The following is a 20789-nucleotide window of genomic DNA, read 5'->3' on the forward strand; positions in this document are numbered from 1 at the left end:
CTCCGTCCTGGGCTGCCCCCTTGACTCTGTGGAGGAGGTGAGGGACAGGAGGGAGTTAGCCAAGCTCACCTCCATCATGGACAACACCTCCCACCCACTGCAAGGGACTGTAGAGGAGCTGAGCAGCTCTTTCAGTGGAAGACTGAGACACCTTCAGGTCCTTCATCCCCACTGCTGTCAGACTGAACAAAAAGACTGTAAAGTAACATGTGCAATAACCCCTTTGCAGAAATACACACAATAATCTCTGTATTCACATCACTGATCTGTGTCACTGTATCAACCACTGCTAACACTGACTATAATTGTTTTGTTATAGTCAGTTTACTTGATTATTATTTACTGTTTACACGTTTTGTCCGCACAAAGTCCTTGGTAGTCATTGTACATAAGATACCACTATTTACTATTTAATTGTTCTTTTGTTTGTTTTTTCATATTTTCTGCCTATTTGCACACCCTGAGTGTTTCTAAGAGCTGAATGTAGCAAGTACATTTCTCCATTGTGAGATCAATGAAGGCTTATCTTATCTTCTGCTTGACTAATATTGAAATTAAGTGACTTCAAAGTATCGTTACTGTTCCTTTTGGATGCTTCAATAGAATACAAGATAAAGACAAGAATTTCTAGTAAATCTTTTATTACTGCTTGCAAAATTTCATATTCACAAATCCAAATTTTCTGGCAGTAAACCTGTATTCATCGTGTATCAAAAGAATCTGACCACATACTTACATTCTCTGGCCCCTATAGAACAGTTGAAGACAATAAAAACTAAAAATGTGTGTGAAAAGTTAGTACTGCTGCTTATCTAGATGTGTATTCAAAAGAAGAAAAAAAAAAAAATGTTATTATGCTGTTCTTGTTTCAGTACCATATTTTGTTTTGTCCTTTATACCCCTGGCTATCTTCTTTTTCTTTTTTTTCTTTTCTTTCCTTATAAAAAAAAAAGAAAAAAGTTTGTGTAGAGAGTGAGAAACTGTAAGGGGACACAGCCAGTAGGTGGCGGTATTGGAGCTTGTGGAGTACTTGCTCTTTGTGTCATTTGCTAAATCAGCAGAAGAAGGACATATCTGTGGCGTTGCTCTGCTCTGCACACTCCTGGATCTACAATAATACCGTTCACTCTCCTCTCTGAATCCTCTTCTTACCCTGCAGCGAAAGCTAACACGATCCCGACGGAATCCCCCATCATGCGCCCTGTGTTTGCTCCGTAGACACACATACCAAACAGAGAGTCCTGTGAACGCTGCACTTTTCCCTTTCCTTGTTACTGGAGCTTGTCAAAAAGTGCCTGAAGTCACCGCGATGGAAGAGGTGGACAGAATCCTCATCCATGCGCTGAAACAAGTCGGCACGTAAGTACTCTGTGAGAGAAAAGAGCTGTTCTGATCAGCAGTCATCGTGGTCACATGACTGAACCGGAGCTTCCTCTTTGGAGCACATTTGCTTTGCCTTTTAGCGAACGTGGTTTATGTACGAAGTGCTGAGGCTCTCAATCAGTTATGAAAACAACTTTTGCTTTGCCTCCACTTTCCTGGTTGTTGTGGTTGTAGGCTGCCGTCTGCACTGCACACTGACATCATGGCTCAAGTGTCTTGCTCATGGGACTTAACAACAGTATGCATAGGCTGCGTCTGAAACCATCAAATTATAGCCTCTTAGCACGAACACTGGCTCCTGATCCTTAACCTTTCATGGGGTCAACTGTTAGATCTCTATGCAGTTAGTGAACTAGAGCTTCAGAGCCATTCGCCCAAATCGACCGTCCTTACCCAGGGGTAGGGGAAGTGACATCACCAACAACAACAGCTGCTGTTCTTCTTCTGTAAGGTTATTGGCAGACTGCAGGCCAAACAAAAGTGCATACCGCCACACTTATCTTGTCCAACAACAACATAGTATCCAAATAAAGACATTTAATGCAGGAAAAAAAGAAAAATCCAAATGATCCTTCACATTTCCCTTCACATGTTATTTTATCTCAACAGCGGTTTCATAAAGCTACAGTAGTCATGTGGCTCAAGATTTTACTAAATGAAGGCAAAAGCAGAAAAGCACAAACTGGCTTCATTTAAGCCATTTATTGAGGTGGCTCTTTAAGGGCTAGATGCAAGTTAGCCGTTTTATACTCACTACTGCCGCCGCAGGTCATACTTGTAACTGCACCTTTTATATTAAAGGAATAGGCCACCGTTTTTACATACTAAAATATGTTCTTACCTCACTTTAGCCGAGTTAATATATCCCCGTCTGGTCTTTGTCCGTGCGCTCTGCCAGGCAAACGGAGCACATACGCAGCCTCTCCCACATGTCACATAGCTCCAAAAAAGCTCACGATAGAAGCTACCAAGCTCTTCCACGTGTTCCCTATTTAAATAAAGTTACGTGAAGTGTTTTCATGCGAAGTATATTTACACAGAAATGTAACATGTCGATTTTATAAGCAGATAAAAAGGGGGACTATATTGTGAGACGTAATGATACGAGGAGCAAAACGTCCGCGCAGTAACTCCTAAAGGTTATTGACGGAAGTGAGCGGGGGGAAGTCTTTAGGAGTTACTACGCGGACGCTTTGCTCCTCGTATCATTACGCCTCACAATATAGTCCCCCTTTTTATTTGCTTATAAAATCGACATGTTACATTTCTGTGTAAATATACTTCGCATGAAAACACTTCACGTAACTTTATTTAAATAGGGAACACGTGGAAGAGCTTGGTAGCTTCTATTGTGAGCTTTTTTGGAGCTATGTGACATGTGGGAGAGGCTGCGTATGTGCTCCGTTTGCCTGGCAGAGCGCACGGACAAAGACCATACGGGGATATATTAACACGTCTAAAGTAAGGTAAGAACATATCTTAGTATGTAAAAACGGTGGCCTATTCCTTTAAGCTCGTGCATGATTTGCCTGGCTCTGCCATACTCTTCCCTGTCCATTCCAAGCAGGGAGTTAGTCTGGTCACGGAGCAATTGGAGCAGTTTGAAGGGGCGGGCCTAACGCACGCAGATTGTGAAATAAACCAATTAGCGATTAGCGGACGTGACGACAGCCGTGTCCAATTAAACAAATATGAAGTGAATATAAACTCACGCGGAGAACGCGAGGCAAAATCCTTGACTACTTCATCCAATGATTAGTTTTGGCTGATGTTAACGTTAATTGAACTAAAAACATAGAGGTGCAGCGAGTGACGTAGCCTTCTCAATTCTCTGGGACGGTCGTGATTGGTTCGGCTCGGCCTTAGCCGCCAATCAACAACTTGTCTACCGTGCGTGGCCAGACCCACCTTCTTTCTGCACGAAAGAAGGTGGGTGTGGTTTATCAGGCTAGTGCATGATGGCAACAACAACTTTCTGACGGAGTGACAGTGCAGGATTTTAGAGGCAGTTGTGGTGAACAGGTCTGAGCTCATTCTACACATTAGGACATTGCTGCAACATTTAGGGTGAGGAAAATACATAATTTTAACATTTTTAAACTCCGTATAGTCCTTTTAACTCACTGACATGTGACTGTGCTGTGGTAACTCTAATATGTATTTTGGCACTTTTATAAAGTTTGGCTTGTGCAGAATCTTGTCCTATATATATATATATATATATATATATATATATATATATATATATATATATTTATATATTTATATTTATATATATATATATATATATATATTTATATATATATATTTATATATTTATATATTTATATTTATATATATTTATATATATATATATATATATATATATATATATATATATATATATATATATATATATATATATATATATATGTATATATATATATATAATTATTAAATGTGCACCAGCAATCAACAGTGGTTGCGCATGAATCACTCGAGGGTGGGGCCGAGGGGGGTGGGGGGATTGGCGCAGTGGCTTATGGGATGGCACATAGCTCCTAATCATTGATTAGTTTGCTAAAGTGGCTATGATAGTTAGCATTGAGGCTCCTTTTCCTAACTCCTTCCTAGCTAACAGACCAATTCGGACGCTTCTTCTCATGGCGGACGCTCATGCACATCTGCTTTGGCGTTAGACCTCTTACCAATCTGCTCGTTTCGGGAGGGACCATAATGTCCCAACAAAGAAAAGGAAAGTGATTAGGCCAGGACTTATTATTTTTTGGCCGTCTATGATCACATCTGGGATTAGCATATAGCATTTTTTTTTACCCACTCAATAAAAATATCACCAAAACCATATCAAAAGCCTTGTGTTTGGCAGCACCATCAATATTTTATTCATCTGCACACAAAACTAATATCTATCACGTGCAAACCCTATGATTTGCAGTGTACTTTAGCTTATCCTATTCTTGTTGCAAAAAAATGTGTTATATTTTTATTTTTAACATTTAATGACAAAAATGTTGCAAAAATGGAAGAAGAATAGATGAGGTTTGGAGGCCTAAATGGAAGTAAAGAAGAAAAAAAGAAAAGGATCTCTGGTTGATCTTGTTTGTTTGTCTTTTATTTGTTGTATACGTTTGTGGTTGTAGTTGTTTTCTCTCTGCCTCTCTGGTATCGCTCAGCCATTTGACGACTCAAAATCACAGTCACATTTACATTTTTGTCCTTTTTGTCTGTTTTTATTTGTAGATATGAATTTGAAGTATTTTTTTGTCAGATGAAGTATCACCACAACGTAAAGGATATGGGAGGGGGGAGTTTTCTTTCAAAAATGCCTAAGTTGTACATATTATTATACAAAGTAGTTGGTAGTGAAGCCTGCTTTGTGGTCAAAGTGTTGAAAGTACTGATTCAAAGTAAGCCTATACCAGACTTTCAGTAAACGGTGTGACAAGCATCTGGGGGAGCGTCTGTGAAGGGGCCACTAACTTGTGTTTTTGATCCTGTATGTGTCCAGTGAGGTGCCTGCAGAGGTGGACAGTGTCAGGCTGTTCAGCAGTGAGCTGGTGGTGGAGGCAGTGGTCTCCTGTCTCCGAGTGATCGACCCAGGGCTCGGCCATGGGTTGCCCACCCTTCTCCCACCTGGAATGTCTGCACGCTTCAGGGTGGGCTCGAGTCTGGCACAGGCCTGTCAAGTAAGATCCCTCTGTTTTGCTTTGAAATGACAACACTTTATTTAGAAGGCAGTCTTAGTGATGACTCAAGGTGTGGACTCAAGCATTAATCTGGCCAAGCCAATCCATCACCACAGTCATGTCAATGAAAAAGACGTTAAAGGCCCTATACCTGAATTTCTTATTACAATCAATGAAAGAGGGAGACACTAAAATAATCCAAACTCATTCCTTACTTTTAATCATTCCTTACTTTTTTTTATGTGTAACATCCCGATTCTTCACAGGGACAAGTTTATCAGCACATTTCACACTTTTCACTTTTCAGGTCATGGTCACAGAAATGCTACAAAACTGCAGTACTAGTGCCAAAGACCCATTTGTGCTCTTTTTGTGATAGTTGTGTGAAATGTGTTAACAGGACATTGGTTATAAAGGAGAGATTGGTTATCAGACCTTTCTGTACAGCAGTGAGCTGGAGATCCGTTCGCTGCTCATGTTCTTAGTGGAGAAGCTCCCTAGAGGCAGCGCAGAGACTTCTGACCAGTCCACAGGTACTCCACACTGTCGCTTAATGCTGGACACTGCACATGAAGGGGGGAAAAATCTATTTAGAGACACAGTTAGAATCTTTTGCTGTAGATGCTAACAGAACATTTGACTGACATGAATATGGTTTTACCTGAGCCCCTTTGTTTGAGTCCAGCTTTAGTCGTATTTCAGGTCCTGCACGCTCAGGATTATAACATTAGCTTGATATTTCTACTAAGATTGATATTTTCCAGGTCAGTCGGTGCTGCTGCATAAAGGCATTGCTGCTGCCATAAAAGCTCAACTTGCCCTCTCGTGGTTGCCCCCAAACTGCAGACTGCCTCTGGACTGTCAGCCACTGGTAAAACACACACTGTTCATTTCTGTTCAGATAGAGTCATACAGTATATACAGCATAATACTATTTACATGCGTCAAAAGTTTGGAAACACTTTTTATGTTTCGGCTTTTCTTTATTTTCAGCACTATTTACCAGTGTTTGGAATAACGCCGTTTAAAAGAACGGCGTTAGGTAACGGCGTTATTTTTTCAGTAACGGAGTAATCTAATTCATTACTCTCCTCGTCGTTACAACGCCGTTATCGTTACTGGGTAAACAAAGTGGCACGTTACAATTGGGCTGAATGAAGCGCCGCGGTGTCAGCATGGGGAGAGCAGTGGAGAAGGTGGGCGGAGTCTGACGGAGCAGAACACGCACATCTGACTGTCCGTGCAGAGTACTGCATCGCGCTCTCTGCTCCATAAACTACTTGTGTCCCCGACCCGCGGCTTGTCATCCCCACAGCGCGGTGCAGCCGCAGGGGAGAATCAAGTTGGTGATCATTGATCAGTAGTGTTGGAACTTATTTTTAACCCAAAGACGCAGTGGACGCGGTGGAGACACGTCTTTCTCCCTCTCTCTCTCAGCGCCTTTCTTCTTCCTCTCTCCCCGCTCTCCGCTCCATAGAACAGTGCAAGGCCACTAACCTTCTGGGGCATGTAAACTTATATTTGCTGTCGATTGTTTCACGGAGAGACATCATGCTTGTGCGTAAAGTCTGCCCTGATCGTTGGCACATGTTACTCTTGCTCCTCCCCATTCTCTTTGAATACGGCCATATTCCTACATTAATAAAACAGCGGCGCAAATACAATACCACTCAGTCACAGGGGCCTCCCCCACTCACCCCCCATTCAGTTCATTCAGTTACTATGAACATCTTTGAACATCTTTGAACACCTGTCTGTTCTAACCATTTCAATTGACTTGTGAAAACAGCAACAACAAAAAAACAAAATTCTTTGACATATAGCAACACAAATAGTTACTTTCCCTGGTAACGAGTTACTTTTATTATAGAGTAATTCAGTTACTAACTCAGTTACTTTTTGGAACAAGTAGTGAGTAACTATAATTAATTACTTTTTAAAAGTAACGTTCCCAACACTGCTATTTACTTGGTGTAATTCTCATGGAAGAATATGAACGAACACATGGGATTGTGTAGGAAACAAAAAAGGTGAACTCCAAATCTGTTTTATATTTTAAATTCCCTTTCTTCTCTGCATTTTCTCCATGACCTTCATAAGGTCTTTGTCCCTGAAATGGTTTAACAGTCTGTGAAGAACAAATCATCTCTGTGACGACATTGTGAAGCGCAAGGAAAGCAGTAATTGAAGCAAAAGGTGACGATTTTGAAGAATCTAGTTCAACTTTTTTGTTTAAATCATAATTCCATATGAGTTTATTCATAAATGAATGCCTTCTGTGAGATCTACAATGTAAATAGTCTTGAAATAAAAGAAAGACCAATACATGCATACTGTAGTTGCAGATTAGACGATCAGGATGAATCTTGGACCATTCCTCTTTACAAAACTGCGGCAGTTCAGTGAGATTCAGGGGGTGTACTTACTTATTTCACGCTCTCCTGTGAATGTTTACAGGTTTTGGCCAATAAAATATGATCAAATGTTAAAGTTTGGTGGTATTAGTTTAAGCAGACACTGTTTAATCATTTCTGTGATTCTGATGAAGATCAGACCACATTTAACGACCAATTCAGGTACAAATGTGAGCGTTTGACCGGTCCTGTATATTCTTTTTTTATCAGGGTCCTGATGCACTGTACCACTTCCACATGCAGCCCCTAAGTGTAGCCCACAGTGCAGAGACTAAGCAGCTCCCAGGTATGTTCTGCTGCTCACTGCCTCACTCACTGTGTTCATACCATAGATATAATATAATAAAGATGAGCGGGTCATTCAGCCCCATTCATTGAAAAAGGTTCCTGAGTCCTGTGTGAAATTTAATGGCCGCTCTGTCTCCTCCTATGCAGCCTCGAGGAGCGGGCGGAGCCTCCACAGAGCTCCAGAGCTTGATTGACAGTGATTGACAATGCACTGATAATGCTTCCACATTTTGGGCTGAAAAACAAAAACTATAAAAGCCTGGCTCTTTGGAGCCAGGCTTTTATGCCGTTCTTTGAACGTTTGAAGTCCCATTAGAATCAATGCTCCCAAGTGTCTCTTGGAGCCGCCCCTGGCCACCAGGGGGTGGTATTACAGCAATGTCAGCTCCCGCCATAAGGACCATAGAGAAGCTGAGTTTTTATCCAATCTCAGACATTTGTTTGTAAAACATCAAATGTAGAATATTCTCTCAAATCCTCTCTCTCAAATAACAAAAATAAAAACTATGGTAATACTTTATTTGACACTGCCCCACTTGATACATTGTACCTGCAAAATTAGTACAATGTAATGTAACAATGTGTAATAACTTGTACCTATTGGTCAGATACCCCATTTTTTATTTGACCATCTGAGTTCTACAAAGTTCTAATAGAGTTCAGCACAGTAGTCAAAGCCAAAGAGAGATACATGCGTAGGTGAATAAGTAAATAAATAATGTGGATTTGATGCTCAAAACGAGTAGGCAAAAGCATAAGCTTGTTAGCGCCTACCCCCTTTTGTACTTAAGAAATAGATACATTCATTTACAATGCATAATCAAGAAGATATGACTAGTGACTATACAATCAGCAATATTAGCGTCACAACCAAACAAATCCCATTCAAAAATGTGGCAGAGGTTCACAAAGAGTGGACTGCAGCTGGAGTCAGTGCTTCAATAACCACCACGCACAGACGTTTGCAAGACATGGGTTTCAGCTGTCACTTACCTTGTGTCGAGCAACTCTTGAACAGTGACTCTTCAGTGACTTTAGTTCAGTGACTCTTGCTGTTCCATTTTTCCTCCTCACATGACGTGTGTTCCTCCCAAAATATTCAACTTTGGGTTAATCAGTCCACTGAATATTTGTATCCTCTATGTGGCTTCTGGCAAACAGCAAACAGGACCTCTAATGGTTTTCTTTTAAAAATGGCCTGTTCTAGCCACTCTGCAATATGGCCAGATTTGTACAGTGTATGACTAATAGTTGTTCTGTGGACAGTTTCCCCCATCTGAGCTGTTGCTCTCTGCAGTTCATCCAGGGTCTTGGTAGGTTTGCAGTGATGCCATACTCTTTCCATTCCTGGATGGCGTATTTAACTGTACACCAATAGATGTTCAAAGCTTTGGAAATCTTTTTATAACCCAACCCAGCTTTTTACTTCTCAATAACTTGATCCCGGGCCTGTCTGGTGTGTTCTTGGACTTCATGGTGCTTCTGCTCCACAATAGTCTCTTAACAGACCTCTGAGACCATCACGGAGCAGCTGTATTTGAACTGACATTAGATTACACACAGGTAGACTCTGTTTAGTCATTAGAGCAACATGTGATCATTCAGAAATCTTCAGGCAACTTCTGAAGGCAATTGGTTGGACTAAAAGGAAAGGTACTTATGCACATGCCACTTTTCAGTTTTTTATTTATAAAAAAAAATCAAAATCATGCACTCATTTCATTTCACTTCACGATTGTGCGTCACTTAGTGTGTGTCTTTCACATGAAATTTCAATTAAATATATTTATGTTTATGGTCCATAGCATGGCAAAATGTGGAAAAGTTAAAGGGGGGCTGATGCTTATGCAACCCCCACTGTATAACAAGCTCTATTTGGTCAGAGTTTGAAAATGGGAATAATTCGGCCCATTTGAAGCCTGTGGTTTTGATCAGAGTTGGGTACTTTTTTGCTGTTCTACTGCTGTCTGTGCATAAATGTATTGACTGAAAGTCTTTTGTGTGCGTGTGTGTGACCTCAGAGGTGAGAGAGTACCATCGTGAGCTCCTTCCTCCGGTCACGTCCCAGTCTGTCCATTCAGCCTGTGTGGTGTCCTCTCTGCTGGAACAGCACATGGCTGAGCGCAGTGCAGCACAGGAGTGGGACAATGAATGGAACAACCAGGGGCTCCTGTCACGACTCACACAGCAGGTCAGGCTAACAAACGCTGAGACACACATGTTTCTGGTTCAAAGTACAGGCTTGTAAAGCGCAATACAAGTGCAGCCATTATTGTTTTTTTTTTTATAAGGAGGTACACTATGGCATGGGTTAAAGTTCTCTCCGTCTATTTCAACAATTAGGGAAAAACGTCCATCAACTAGAAACTGTCAGAAGAAACAAAGTCCAGATAAGTGTGGCAGTGTCGGGACAGCGCTCTGGAGCTCTAGTGAAGCTGCTGTCCACGCTGGCAGTCAATTAGATGCTAATGCTGGTTGTGAAAGCGGTCGTCTTTAAGAGCAAATGTGATTAGTTTACTGACCATCCACTGTAGTGCTCATTTTAACCTGAGCAGTAGTATGGAGATTATAGGCGTTATGAGTTTATTTCATGTTACTGTGTCCTGTGGTTCAAACCAACTAAAACATGTGCTACTGCAGCTGGTATATATTATACAGCAGCCTGTTTTTCTTCTATCTACTCTAATTACCCAGCAGTAATAACTGGAGGAGTATAAAGTTAGAAAAGTTGATGGTGGCATTTGTATTGAGACCTTTATACATGTTTAGGTTCAGTGGTAAATTGAATTCACTCGATAAGCCTGAGGTATAGATTAGTATCAGTATAGATTAAAAAATAAAAATATTATTTGGACATTTTAATGATCAAATATCGGCAACGATTTCAACTGAAAAGAATGTCAGTCAGATGGAAATGTTTTGCTTTAATGCCTGCACTAAGGATTTCGCACTGCATTCAAACCTTGAAACATCATAATACCTGACTAACTGATGTCTTTTTGCTGCACATCAACGAAGTGTTAACTGATCAACTGACCTTAGTGCTGTCTCTTCTACAGGAGTACCGTCTGAGGAAGCGGTGCCGTCTGCACAAATGCATCGATGAGCAGCTGCGCTCTGCAGCACAGTGCTCTTCTGAAAGTGCCTCTCACTCGAGCTCTGATCTGTTTGAGTTTCTGCAGGCCTTCAAAGGCTGCAGTCCCAATGGACACATCCTGGCCAAAGGAACACACTTTACTCACACTCAGAGGTTCACTTTCACTCAGGTGGGCAGAACACATTAACATTAGTCATCCACAAAATGAAATCCACTGACAAACACGTTATTTTAACAGGAGGCAGCAGGCTCCAGCCCCGCACCCCAGACTTTGCTCTCTGAAGGAGGCCCCCAGCTTCAGCAGAGAGACGAGCTCTCCTCCTTACAGCAACAGTTTGAGGAGCTGTGCTCAGATGTGGAGCAGCTCTCAGCACAACTCAAACACACCAGCTTCAACAGTGCACAGGTAGGGCAAACGATAGGAAAAATACGCTACTGTTAAAAAAAAATCCAGGCCAGTGCGATGGCCCAATCATTTATTCATTGTACAGTATTTGTTTATATGTCTTGATAGGTTTTGAATGATATGAAGAAAAGAGAGCGGGAAAATCATGACAAACAAGAACAGATTCAAGTGAAGAAGACGACCATCGACCTGCTGCCCCACGCTGACAACAACCTTCACAACATCCAGGTGAGTGTGGGACAGAGTAGCCTCACTGCTAAGCCTTATTCACCTTTAGGCCTCAGACATTGGCGCTCACTTCTGAGATTTCCGTCTAGTCCATGTTTGAATGGAGATCAATTGCCTGGAACAGTATGTATGAAAAGTTTGTTTTAATTGTGTTTTTTCAGTAAAAGGTTTGACTTTGACAGTATTTTAGCTATATTTTGAACATAACACTCCACTAAGTTACTAGTTGCTTACTAGTTTTTGATAGGATCCTTGAGTTCAGGGGTACCTTCAGTATGAATTAATGCCTCGAGGGGTACGTGGGACAAAAAAGGTTGGGAACCACTGATTGTGACTATTGCATTCCAGTATAAAGTTGTATAAGTACTAAATACAATAAAAAACGGATAAAACCAGAATGACTTTTCTTGTTCAACCATTGTAGTATTCAGTTTTTTCCGCCCCGTCCACTTTTGCTACGGATCGGCACTTCATTTGCCATGACTCTTAAGATAGAGTGCTGAGTCTGTTCATTCAGTGGAGATTGAGGGAAACATGACGTTCAGTAGATTGATTTGTATAAAATGTCCAATGTTCATTTGCACCACCAAGTCAACACTGCACTGTTTCTGTGGTCGGTCTGAAAACGCCTTTGTATCCATGTAGAACAAATTTTCTCTTTGCGTCTGCAGTCCTATGGAAACTAATAGGAGCGAAGGAGCAGGCACAATTCATGCCGCCGCCTAGCCTGGCTAACACCAGACTAAAATCACAAGTGATATTTAGTCTGGGGACCACCAATTCATTTTCTCGTAGGAGAGGTGTGGTTTACGATCGTCCATAGCCGTTTATTGAGCGCGACGAATGTCTATCATGCGTCAGCCAATCGTATCATCGTATGAGATGACGTATGACGTACCCGCAGTAAACGTTTGAGCTAAACTATTTAGAACACGGCCTAAAGTTTGATTGAAAAATAGCGTCGCGTCTGCTGCTGTCATGTTGGATCCGTAAATAATTTTTTTCTTTTTTATCCGTAAATAAACTACAAGCTTCCGTATATCGAATAGCGCGTCATCGTCTTGCCGTCCCTCCTCGTTCTTTGATTGGTTCCCAAATCCATGCGAAAATTTCGGCCATGGTCCCCAGGCTGCTGTGCAGTTCGAAATGATACGAGCGCACACAGCAGCATGGCGTTAGCCAGGTTAGCCGCCGCCCACGGGAACTTCTGGAATAAGGTGAATGGATTTCTAAATGCTGGGTCGGTTGACTTCAGGAGGGGCCTGCCCCAGAGGGACTGATAAAGGAGGAATAACGTGCAATGGAAATTAGCCTAAGGCTACAATCCGGTGTGGCTTGTTCATTAACTTGCACTGTCCCGACCAAATAAACCAATAAATAAAAAAAATAAATGCGTCCAGATCATGGACAAGCATTCTTGTCTGCCATTACATACTATGAGGGGCCAGTGATCCGGTGGCGGTTTGTATTGTTTCTGAATGGTATTTTGCCTCATGTTGTGATTAAATCCTCTGGTGTGGCCAGATTGGTTGTTGGCTGTATGAACTGGTGTCCCAAGTGCACCGTTGTAGCTTTACATACTTCCCTTGCTATTTGTGAGACAAATTTCCCTGACAGACTAAATGCATATGCTGTTTTTCGTAATCTTCCCTCGTCAGATAAATGGTACAGTGTGTGAGCAACTTTCTTGCCCACACTGACCGATGTCTGCACAGTAGACAGTTCTTCCATGTCAGGACTTGGCTAGTTATTAACTAGGAGCGAGGACTGTTTGTCTTCCACCAGGAACATGTTTTGGGCGAGGGATGGCAATGTGGTTCTCCTGTGCTCCTTCACCTGTGCTCTTTGACGTGAAGCAGTAAATCCAAGCAAAGAGCACCTGAACAATCCAAAAAAAACAGCCCATGTTGGTTGCAGGCAGTGTGGTTTATTATGATAAAAAAAAATGTTTGTGAATATAAAATGTCAGACAGCTGTAACAAAGATGCTTCAAACGTGGCTTCCTCAAACTCTCTCTCTCCAGATCAGCCTGAGGTCTACAACTTCCACGTCAAGATGCGCTTTTATAAATCTCTCAAACGAGCTTTAGTCTCGTCTCCTCAAAATGATGCTTTGACAGTAAGGTGCAGCTGACAGTGGACCACTCCACTGCTGCTCCTCCCACGATGTTGATACATTCTCTTGTACAGAGGCTGCTTTGCTTCCCCTATATACTGCTTATTGCCTGTGACTTGGGGGGTCCCTTTCCCCCAGGCGCTGTTACGCTTGTGTCACGTTTTTGGAACTTTGGTACAGGTCCATCTCACAAACTGTGATGAATTCCTGGACACAGTGTTTGATCTTTTGTCCACCCCTCTGCATTTGTAGGCCCTTGTTGAACTCTGTAGATCCATAATCAGCAGTTTGTGTTGAAGTGGATGGTTTAAATCAAAGAGTTCCGCTGTTGGGAATCTGTGCATGTGTGCGCTCTCGTATGGTCGAGTGCATGGAACCTTCCAGGCTTTTGCTCCCAGGCTCTGGAAAAATCTTTGGCCCTCTGTTGACACCTTTTAAGAGCAAACTTAAGACCCATTTATTTGACCAGGCTTTTAATAAACTACCTTTGGGCCGCTATGATTTTGTATTGTCTTGGCCTTTTGTATTGTGTATATTTTCTGATATTTTTGGTTTGTCTTCAAGCACTTGGTGGCGCTTTGTCAGTGAAAGGTGCTAATGTTATATCCACCAAATTAATACGCAATGTGAATGGCTCCAATTCATGTTCATGTTCACTTACCATCCCCGTTATTGAACCAATGACTGGGGGTGACCACTTTTTGAAAATATTTCCCACAAGAAATGTACAGGTGAAACTTGGAAAATTAGAATATCGTTCAAAAGTTTATTTAATTCTGTAAATCAACTTAAAATGTGAAACTCATGACATGTAAAGTGACATGTCAAGCTTATTTGTCAAGTTTATTTGTTATAAATTTGATGATTATGGCTTACAGTTCATTTTCAACATTTTTCTAATTTTATGAGATTTTTCTTTTTTCAAAGCTGAGCCATAATAATGTGTGACTGAGTGTCACTAAAACATGTACAATAGGCCTGGATGAATGAGAGTGTGTTTGAGAGTGCGAGTGTGGGACAACGGGTGCAAATTAGCCCAAGGCTACAATCCGGCGTGGCATTTTTACATATATGAGTCCCATGTATGTTCATAAACATGCACTGTCCTGACCAAATAAACCAATAAATTGATCTGTTATACGTCCTGCTGAAACGTCCCTCAGCATCAGGCTTTCCTGTGTCCAGGCCCTCGTGGAGAACAGTGCCAGGCGTGTCTTACACCTGGCGACTCAGTGGGAAAAACATCGAGCACCTCTGATCGACGAGAACCGAAGGCTAAAGGAAATCTGCAAGATTCAAGACGTTAGTTGTTGTTCTTCAATCTTCCCTTTCACTGTTGATTTCATCAAGATAAATACGTAAACAAATCTTTTTTTAAAGATGGAGTCTTCTGGGAAGCTGTCTGAAATTCGGTCTCTTCATGATAAAATGTCTGTGTGTACAGAAGAGGCAAGAAAGAAAGAAGAAACTTACAAACAGCTGGTAAACAGATCTGTTGGCTGCTTAATGTGCACTGGTGCTATACATAACAACAACTGCTGTTATACCTTTACTCTGTCCAGGTATCAGAATTAGAAAGTCTTCCCCAGGATGTATCCCGCTCAGCATACACTCAGAGAATCCTGGAGATTGTCAGCAACATCAAAAAACAGAAGGAAGAGATCATCAAAGTAAAGTGGTTTGTCATGTTTAAACATGTATGTCAGGGCTGCACAGTATGAGAAAAAACGTCTACAAGATAGCAATAATTACACAGTTCTGTGTGGGAATTCAACAAAAATCATGAAGTTGTACAAAAACAAGACTTGGCAATAAATACAAAAACAAGGCTAAAATTCAAATACATTTGGAAAGTCATGACTTAACTGATCTTTTGAACATTTTTTTTTTTAATTAAATTTGAGCTAACCATAATTTAGCGATTGGTTGCGTGTAGTGTGTGTAACATTGACTGAAACCTGCCCATATCTATACAGATTTTGTCGGACACTAAAGACCTTCAAAAAGAGATCAATAATCTAACCGGGAAGCTGGACCGGACGTTTGCTGTCACTGATGAGCTCATCTTCAAGGTGAGCTGTGACCACGTTTCGCTCAAAAACAGACAGTATACAACATACTAAAACATAATAAAACATGTGATTGCTTCAGGATGCTAAGAAAGATGAATCTGTGCGTAAATCCTACAAGCACCTGGCAGCGTTACATGAGGTATCTTCTTTTTTCTACACCCACTTACATTTTTAAAGGGACATATCCTGCTAAATCCACTCTTTGGAGCTTGTAACCACCATCAAACCTCTAGACTTATTATGGAGCCATAGATAGAGATGGTTCCACTTTGAAAGCATTGCCTCAAATTGATAATCTGCTCGATATATGTGGCTAAAGAACTGCAATTTATTATTATTATGTCACTACAGAGGTGCTCAAAAGCAGGCTTATAAGCCACATTTATGCATGATATGTCCACTGTAAATACAGAAGTGTGTCCTCTTCATATTGTTTTGTTGCACAATAATGCTACGCTGTTTCCACTAACCTGAAGCTGCGAGTGCCAGAACTTCCTATCCTAATTCATTTCCCATTAAGATTAGCTTAGACCAGTTCAAACAATCACAACATCTGGTAGATGATGCTTATTGTGAGTTAACTTGTTGCCTGCCAGGATTTGCAACTTCCCAAAAACGAATTGTGACTTCCCACTTAATAAATTAAACTGTAAAAACATTATGCCAGCCACTTGGTTATGGCGCTCCATGTAACACACTCACAGTTTTGTGCAGGACTTCCTCATCGGCCTCTTTGCACAGTCTGCACCTGAGTCTTGTCTGGTGTGGTAGATCTGGGCCTCTAATGCTCTTCTGCTCATGTGCAGCCATGATGAGTGGAGTGTGGAGTGTTCTTCTCTGCATGTGCTGCCGGCTTACCCTTGGGCAAGTGCTCTACCTCCGATTGTCAGAAGCCATTTCAACGCTTGTTTGCACATGGCTGGCATCGAGCTATTCTTTCATATTAAAAAGTGAAAATGACTTTTTGCTCCAGAAATACCTTATTGTCAGGCAACATTTATATGATGGCAATTTTCAAAGAGTTAAGGGCTTGAAGGATGTGATGTTATAAAGGTTGACGTGTTTGTCTTAAAGGGGCTAGATGCAAGTTTGTGATTTTATACTCACTACTGCCATCTCAGGCCTTATGCGTAACTGCATAAGGCGTGCATGACGGCACTTCGGACCCGAATTAACACCTTTTTGAGTGACAGTGCAGGATTTTAGAGGCAGTTGTGGTGAACAGGTCTGGGCTCATTCTGCACATTAGGACATGGCTGGTACATGTAGGGTGAGGAAAATACATAATTTTAACATTTTTAAACTCCGTATAGTCCCTTTAAAGTTGCATTGAAAAAAAAAAAATCATTAGTGCATATGTGACCTGGCCGACCCTTTGAAACATCTAGGGTCTTTACACCCAGCATCGGAGATCATCTACCAATAGGAAATAATAATACGACAGGAAGTACTGGCGCTCGCATATGCAGGTTAGCAGAGCTGCCGTGGCCATGTTGATGTAGTGCATGTTATTGTCTCCATTTAGAACTGCAATCAGTTGATCCAGACCATTGAAGACACTGGATCCATTCTGAGGGAGATCCGGGATTTGGAGGAACAGGTGGGAGATACTCATTTATTATTATGGTTAACTTTAACATTAATATTGTGTTTATTTTTTAATTGATTTTTAGATTGAATCAGAGAATGGGAACAAAACTGTGTCTAATCTTGAGCGGATTCTGGAAGACTACAAGGCCATCAGACAAGAAAACTCCATGCTAGCTGCAAAAGTTCGAGAGGCCTGAGATAGCAAGAACAGTTATCTGCACCTTTTATTCAGTCAACCAATATTAAAGCATTTGTTTAGTCCAATGCGGTTTCCTGGACACAGTATGACTTACATTATGCTTTATGTATTTACAGATTGGTTTATTATTTGTAAAAGGTGCATCATTCTCTAAAAGTACTCCAAATAGGACGTTGTCATGGTTATTCTAGAACAAATGTGCGGCCATATAGGAGACAAATCTTATTTTTGACATTGTCTTTAAATTTACTTTGACTTTATATGCATGTTTCTAATTTACTGTCAATGTTCAGCCATACTAAATGGAATTGAATGTATCAATTAATAATGTCCATATTGACATAAAATTCGACATCTGTTTTTAGGGTTAATATTATTGTTCTTATTTCAGTGGGTTATGCCTAAAACAGATGGACTTCCCTGTGTTTTGATTCCAAAATTAGCACTTTTATTCAGTTACCCCCCCCCCCCCCCCTCCATTTTTAACATGCCTTTTGATTTGAATGTGGCTCATCATACAATCGCGTTCCCAACTTGAGTTTTATTTTGAATCTGCAGACGTGCACCAATATGGAATTTTCTGTCCTAATTGTTTTGTATCATTATCATGTCAATGCTTGCAAATATTGCATTTATCACAACTTCAATAAAACAAGATGAAGAAACTGTATCGATTGTTGCTGCTTTTACTTTTCTCAGCACAATTGCTTCGTCTGGTCTGATGTGTAAAAGTACTAACCCGACCTTATCTTTTTATGGAATCTTTAAGAGATGGGCCTTTGCTGGGATGGAGCACCATGTGGGCACACCAGGTGGGCATACCATGTGGGAATACCAGGTGCTGCTGAGCATGAAGTGAATGATTAAAGCATGGAATTGTAAAACTGCTTAAAGCATTTGGAAAAGTGTTATAATAAAGACTAACGCCTGGGAGTCACTATAGTATTCTAGTCTTTAGTGATTGTAAACCACCACTAAGGATATTATCCCACAGTAAATAATCTCTCACTCATATGAATCCACAGACTAAACCATTCTGATAAAGAAGCTTGATGTGAAACCATCTGTTTTGTATAGATTTGTGTGGAACACAACTCGAGATCCCCAAAGTAACTGGGAGCTGATTCTGGATCCATGCTGCATCCAGCATTGCCCTGTCAGCTCTGCTCCGATCCAGCCCCAGTGACCAGATCCTGGGCCCTATCCACTGTGTATCCATGTTTGGGAGAGCTTAATATGAAGTTGAAGTTTGAATTGAAGTGGTGGTGCACATTGTGGCTGAGCAGGCTATTTTATTGTTTGGGTTTGTTTTTTAAATAAATTGCTCACTTATTATTATTTTATTGCATCACACAGTGTATTTCCCTGGGGGTAAGATGAATGGTCCATCCATTATGGTCACATTCAACAGACAGCTCTCATGTGATGAACATGGTTAAAGTCTGTGCCTGGCTCTTCTCCCCGTACACCAGCCATCTGTCTGATCAAGTTCTACCCCACCCTCATCGGGCTCATCTCTGACGATGAGTCCGCCTACAGGAGAGAGGTGGACCGGCTGGCGTCCTGGTGCAGCCACAACAACCTGGAGCTGAACGCCCAGAGGACAGTGGGGATGCTTTCTGGGTTTGGAATAATCCAGCATCCATTTGCTCCATTACATCTTTTCCACCGTTCAAAACTGCACACATCTGCATCTCCTGTCTATGTTTCTAGCATTTCATACGATACATCCTTATAGTGTGTATATATATGCATGTGTTTATGTGTGTATTTTGTGTTTATGTATATATTTCTAATGTATACATATACACTGCGTTCCAAATTATTATGCAAATGACATTTTTCTAAGATTTTCTAAATTGTCAACTCAAATGAGAGTCAGCATAATTTTTAAGTCTTTAACTGGTAGAGGATCATTTAAATGTGGTGGAAATAATTTCCAAGTGGTCACAGTATTTTTTTCAAAAATAAATATAGTAAAAACCTCAAAATCCACTGTTCCAAGTTATTATGCAACTCATCGTTTCAATACATTTTAAAGCTTGTAATTAACTGAAAATGGTCATTTGCTGTATTCGCAGCATTAGGAGGTCATATTTACTGAAACCAAAAGCTATTTCAATCAAAAAAAATATGAACAGGTCAAGTTATATTTGACCAAAGGAGACCTTGTGTGAAAGCAGCTTCAAAATTCTTAAATCCATTAAACTTGTGAGTTTTTGGACAGTTTCTGCTTGGATTTCTTTGCAGGATGTCAGAATAGCCTCCCAGAGCTGCTGTTTGGATGAAAACTGCCTCCCACCCTCATAGAACTTTTTTTTTGTTGAGGCTCCAAATGTTCTCAACAGGGTTGAGGTCAGGGGAGGAGGGGGTCCACATCATGAGTTTCTCTCCTTTTTTGCCCATAGCAGCCAGTGATGCAGAGGTATTCTTTACAGCAGGACATGGTGCGTTGTCAGGCATGAGGAGGATTTTGTTCGGGAAAGCACGGCTCTTCTTTTTGTAGCTTAGAAGACAGTGGTCAGTCAGAAACTCCACATATTTTTCAAAGGTCATTTTCACACCTTCAGGGAGCCTAAAAGGGCCTAAAGGGGTCGACCAGCTCTCCCACCATGATTCTGGCCCAAAACATGACTCCGCCACCTCTTTACTGACGTCACAGCCTTGTTGGGACATTGTGGCCATTCACCAACCATCCACTACTCCATTGATTTGACCATCCAGGGCTACACGGTACTTATCAGAGAACACGACTGTTTGAAAATGAGTCCTCATGTATTTCTGATCCACTGCAGCCGTTTCTGTTCATCAGCATTTAATTAACAGTTTAGGGGAGGCCCGGATAGAAGGTTTATGCACAACTGTAGCCTCTGGAGGGTCCTACACCTTGATGTTCGGGAGACTCCAGAGGCACCAGCAGCTTCAAATACCTGTATGCTGCTTTGTGGCATCTGTTCTCCTAATCTGATGTGTTTGTCTGGCAGAAACCGTCCATATTGTGCCTTTATCGGCACAAAACGGAGTGTGCTCTGAATCATCCACAAATCTCTTATCAGTATGATGATTACACTTAATCTTTCATGAAATATCGAAGGTTTTCATACCTAGACCAAGGCATTCAACTATTTCACGCTTTTCATCAGCAGAAAGTCCCTTTTTCTTTACCATATTGCTTGAAAATGATGATCTGCATAATAAAGTGGAACACCCTTTTTCAGCAGTTTTTCCCTTAACTGGGCTTAACCTGAAAACTAATCATCCCAGGTCTCTGAGATTAATGTCAGTGATTCATAGAGCCCCAAGACACGATA

The 20789-nt window shown here is 41.1% G+C and overlaps 1 protein-coding gene across 1 annotated transcript; it reads left to right on the forward strand.

Moving 5' to 3' along the window:
• Window positions 1–1247: 1247 nt before the first annotated feature.
• Window positions 1248–17482, forward strand: ccdc22 (CCC complex scaffolding subunit CCDC22). The gene is made up of 16 exons (XM_079558196.1): window positions 1248–1359; window positions 4892–5069; window positions 5470–5602; window positions 5834–5940; window positions 7694–7769; window positions 9793–9962; window positions 10831–11037; window positions 11107–11274; window positions 11383–11502; window positions 14803–14919; window positions 14998–15099; window positions 15180–15287; window positions 15594–15689; window positions 15769–15828; window positions 17215–17289; window positions 17363–17482. Exons 1-16 carry the CDS (start codon window positions 1310–1312, stop codon window positions 17474–17476), a joined length of 1881 nt encoding a protein of 626 aa, XP_079414322.1. The 5' UTR covers window positions 1248–1309; the 3' UTR covers window positions 17477–17482.
• The last annotated feature ends 3307 nt before the right edge of the window (window positions 17483–20789 follow it).

This window comes from Gobius niger, assembly GCF_951799975.1.
Source record: "Gobius niger genome assembly, chromosome: 6".
NCBI classification, from domain to species: Eukaryota; Metazoa; Chordata; class Actinopteri; order Gobiiformes; family Gobiidae; genus Gobius; species Gobius niger.

Coding starts and splice junctions, on each gene's coding strand:
- ccdc22 (XM_079558196.1), top strand. CDS start 1,310: ATGGAAGAGGTGGACAGAATCCTCATCCATGCGCTGAAACAAGTCGGC. Junction 5,603..5,833: donor GACTTCTGACCAGTCCACAG/GTACTCCACACT, acceptor GATATTTTCCAG/GTCAGTCGGTGCTGCTGCAT. Junction 5,941..7,693: donor CTCTGGACTGTCAGCCACTG/GTAAAACACACA, acceptor TTTTTTTATCAG/GGTCCTGATGCACTGTACCA.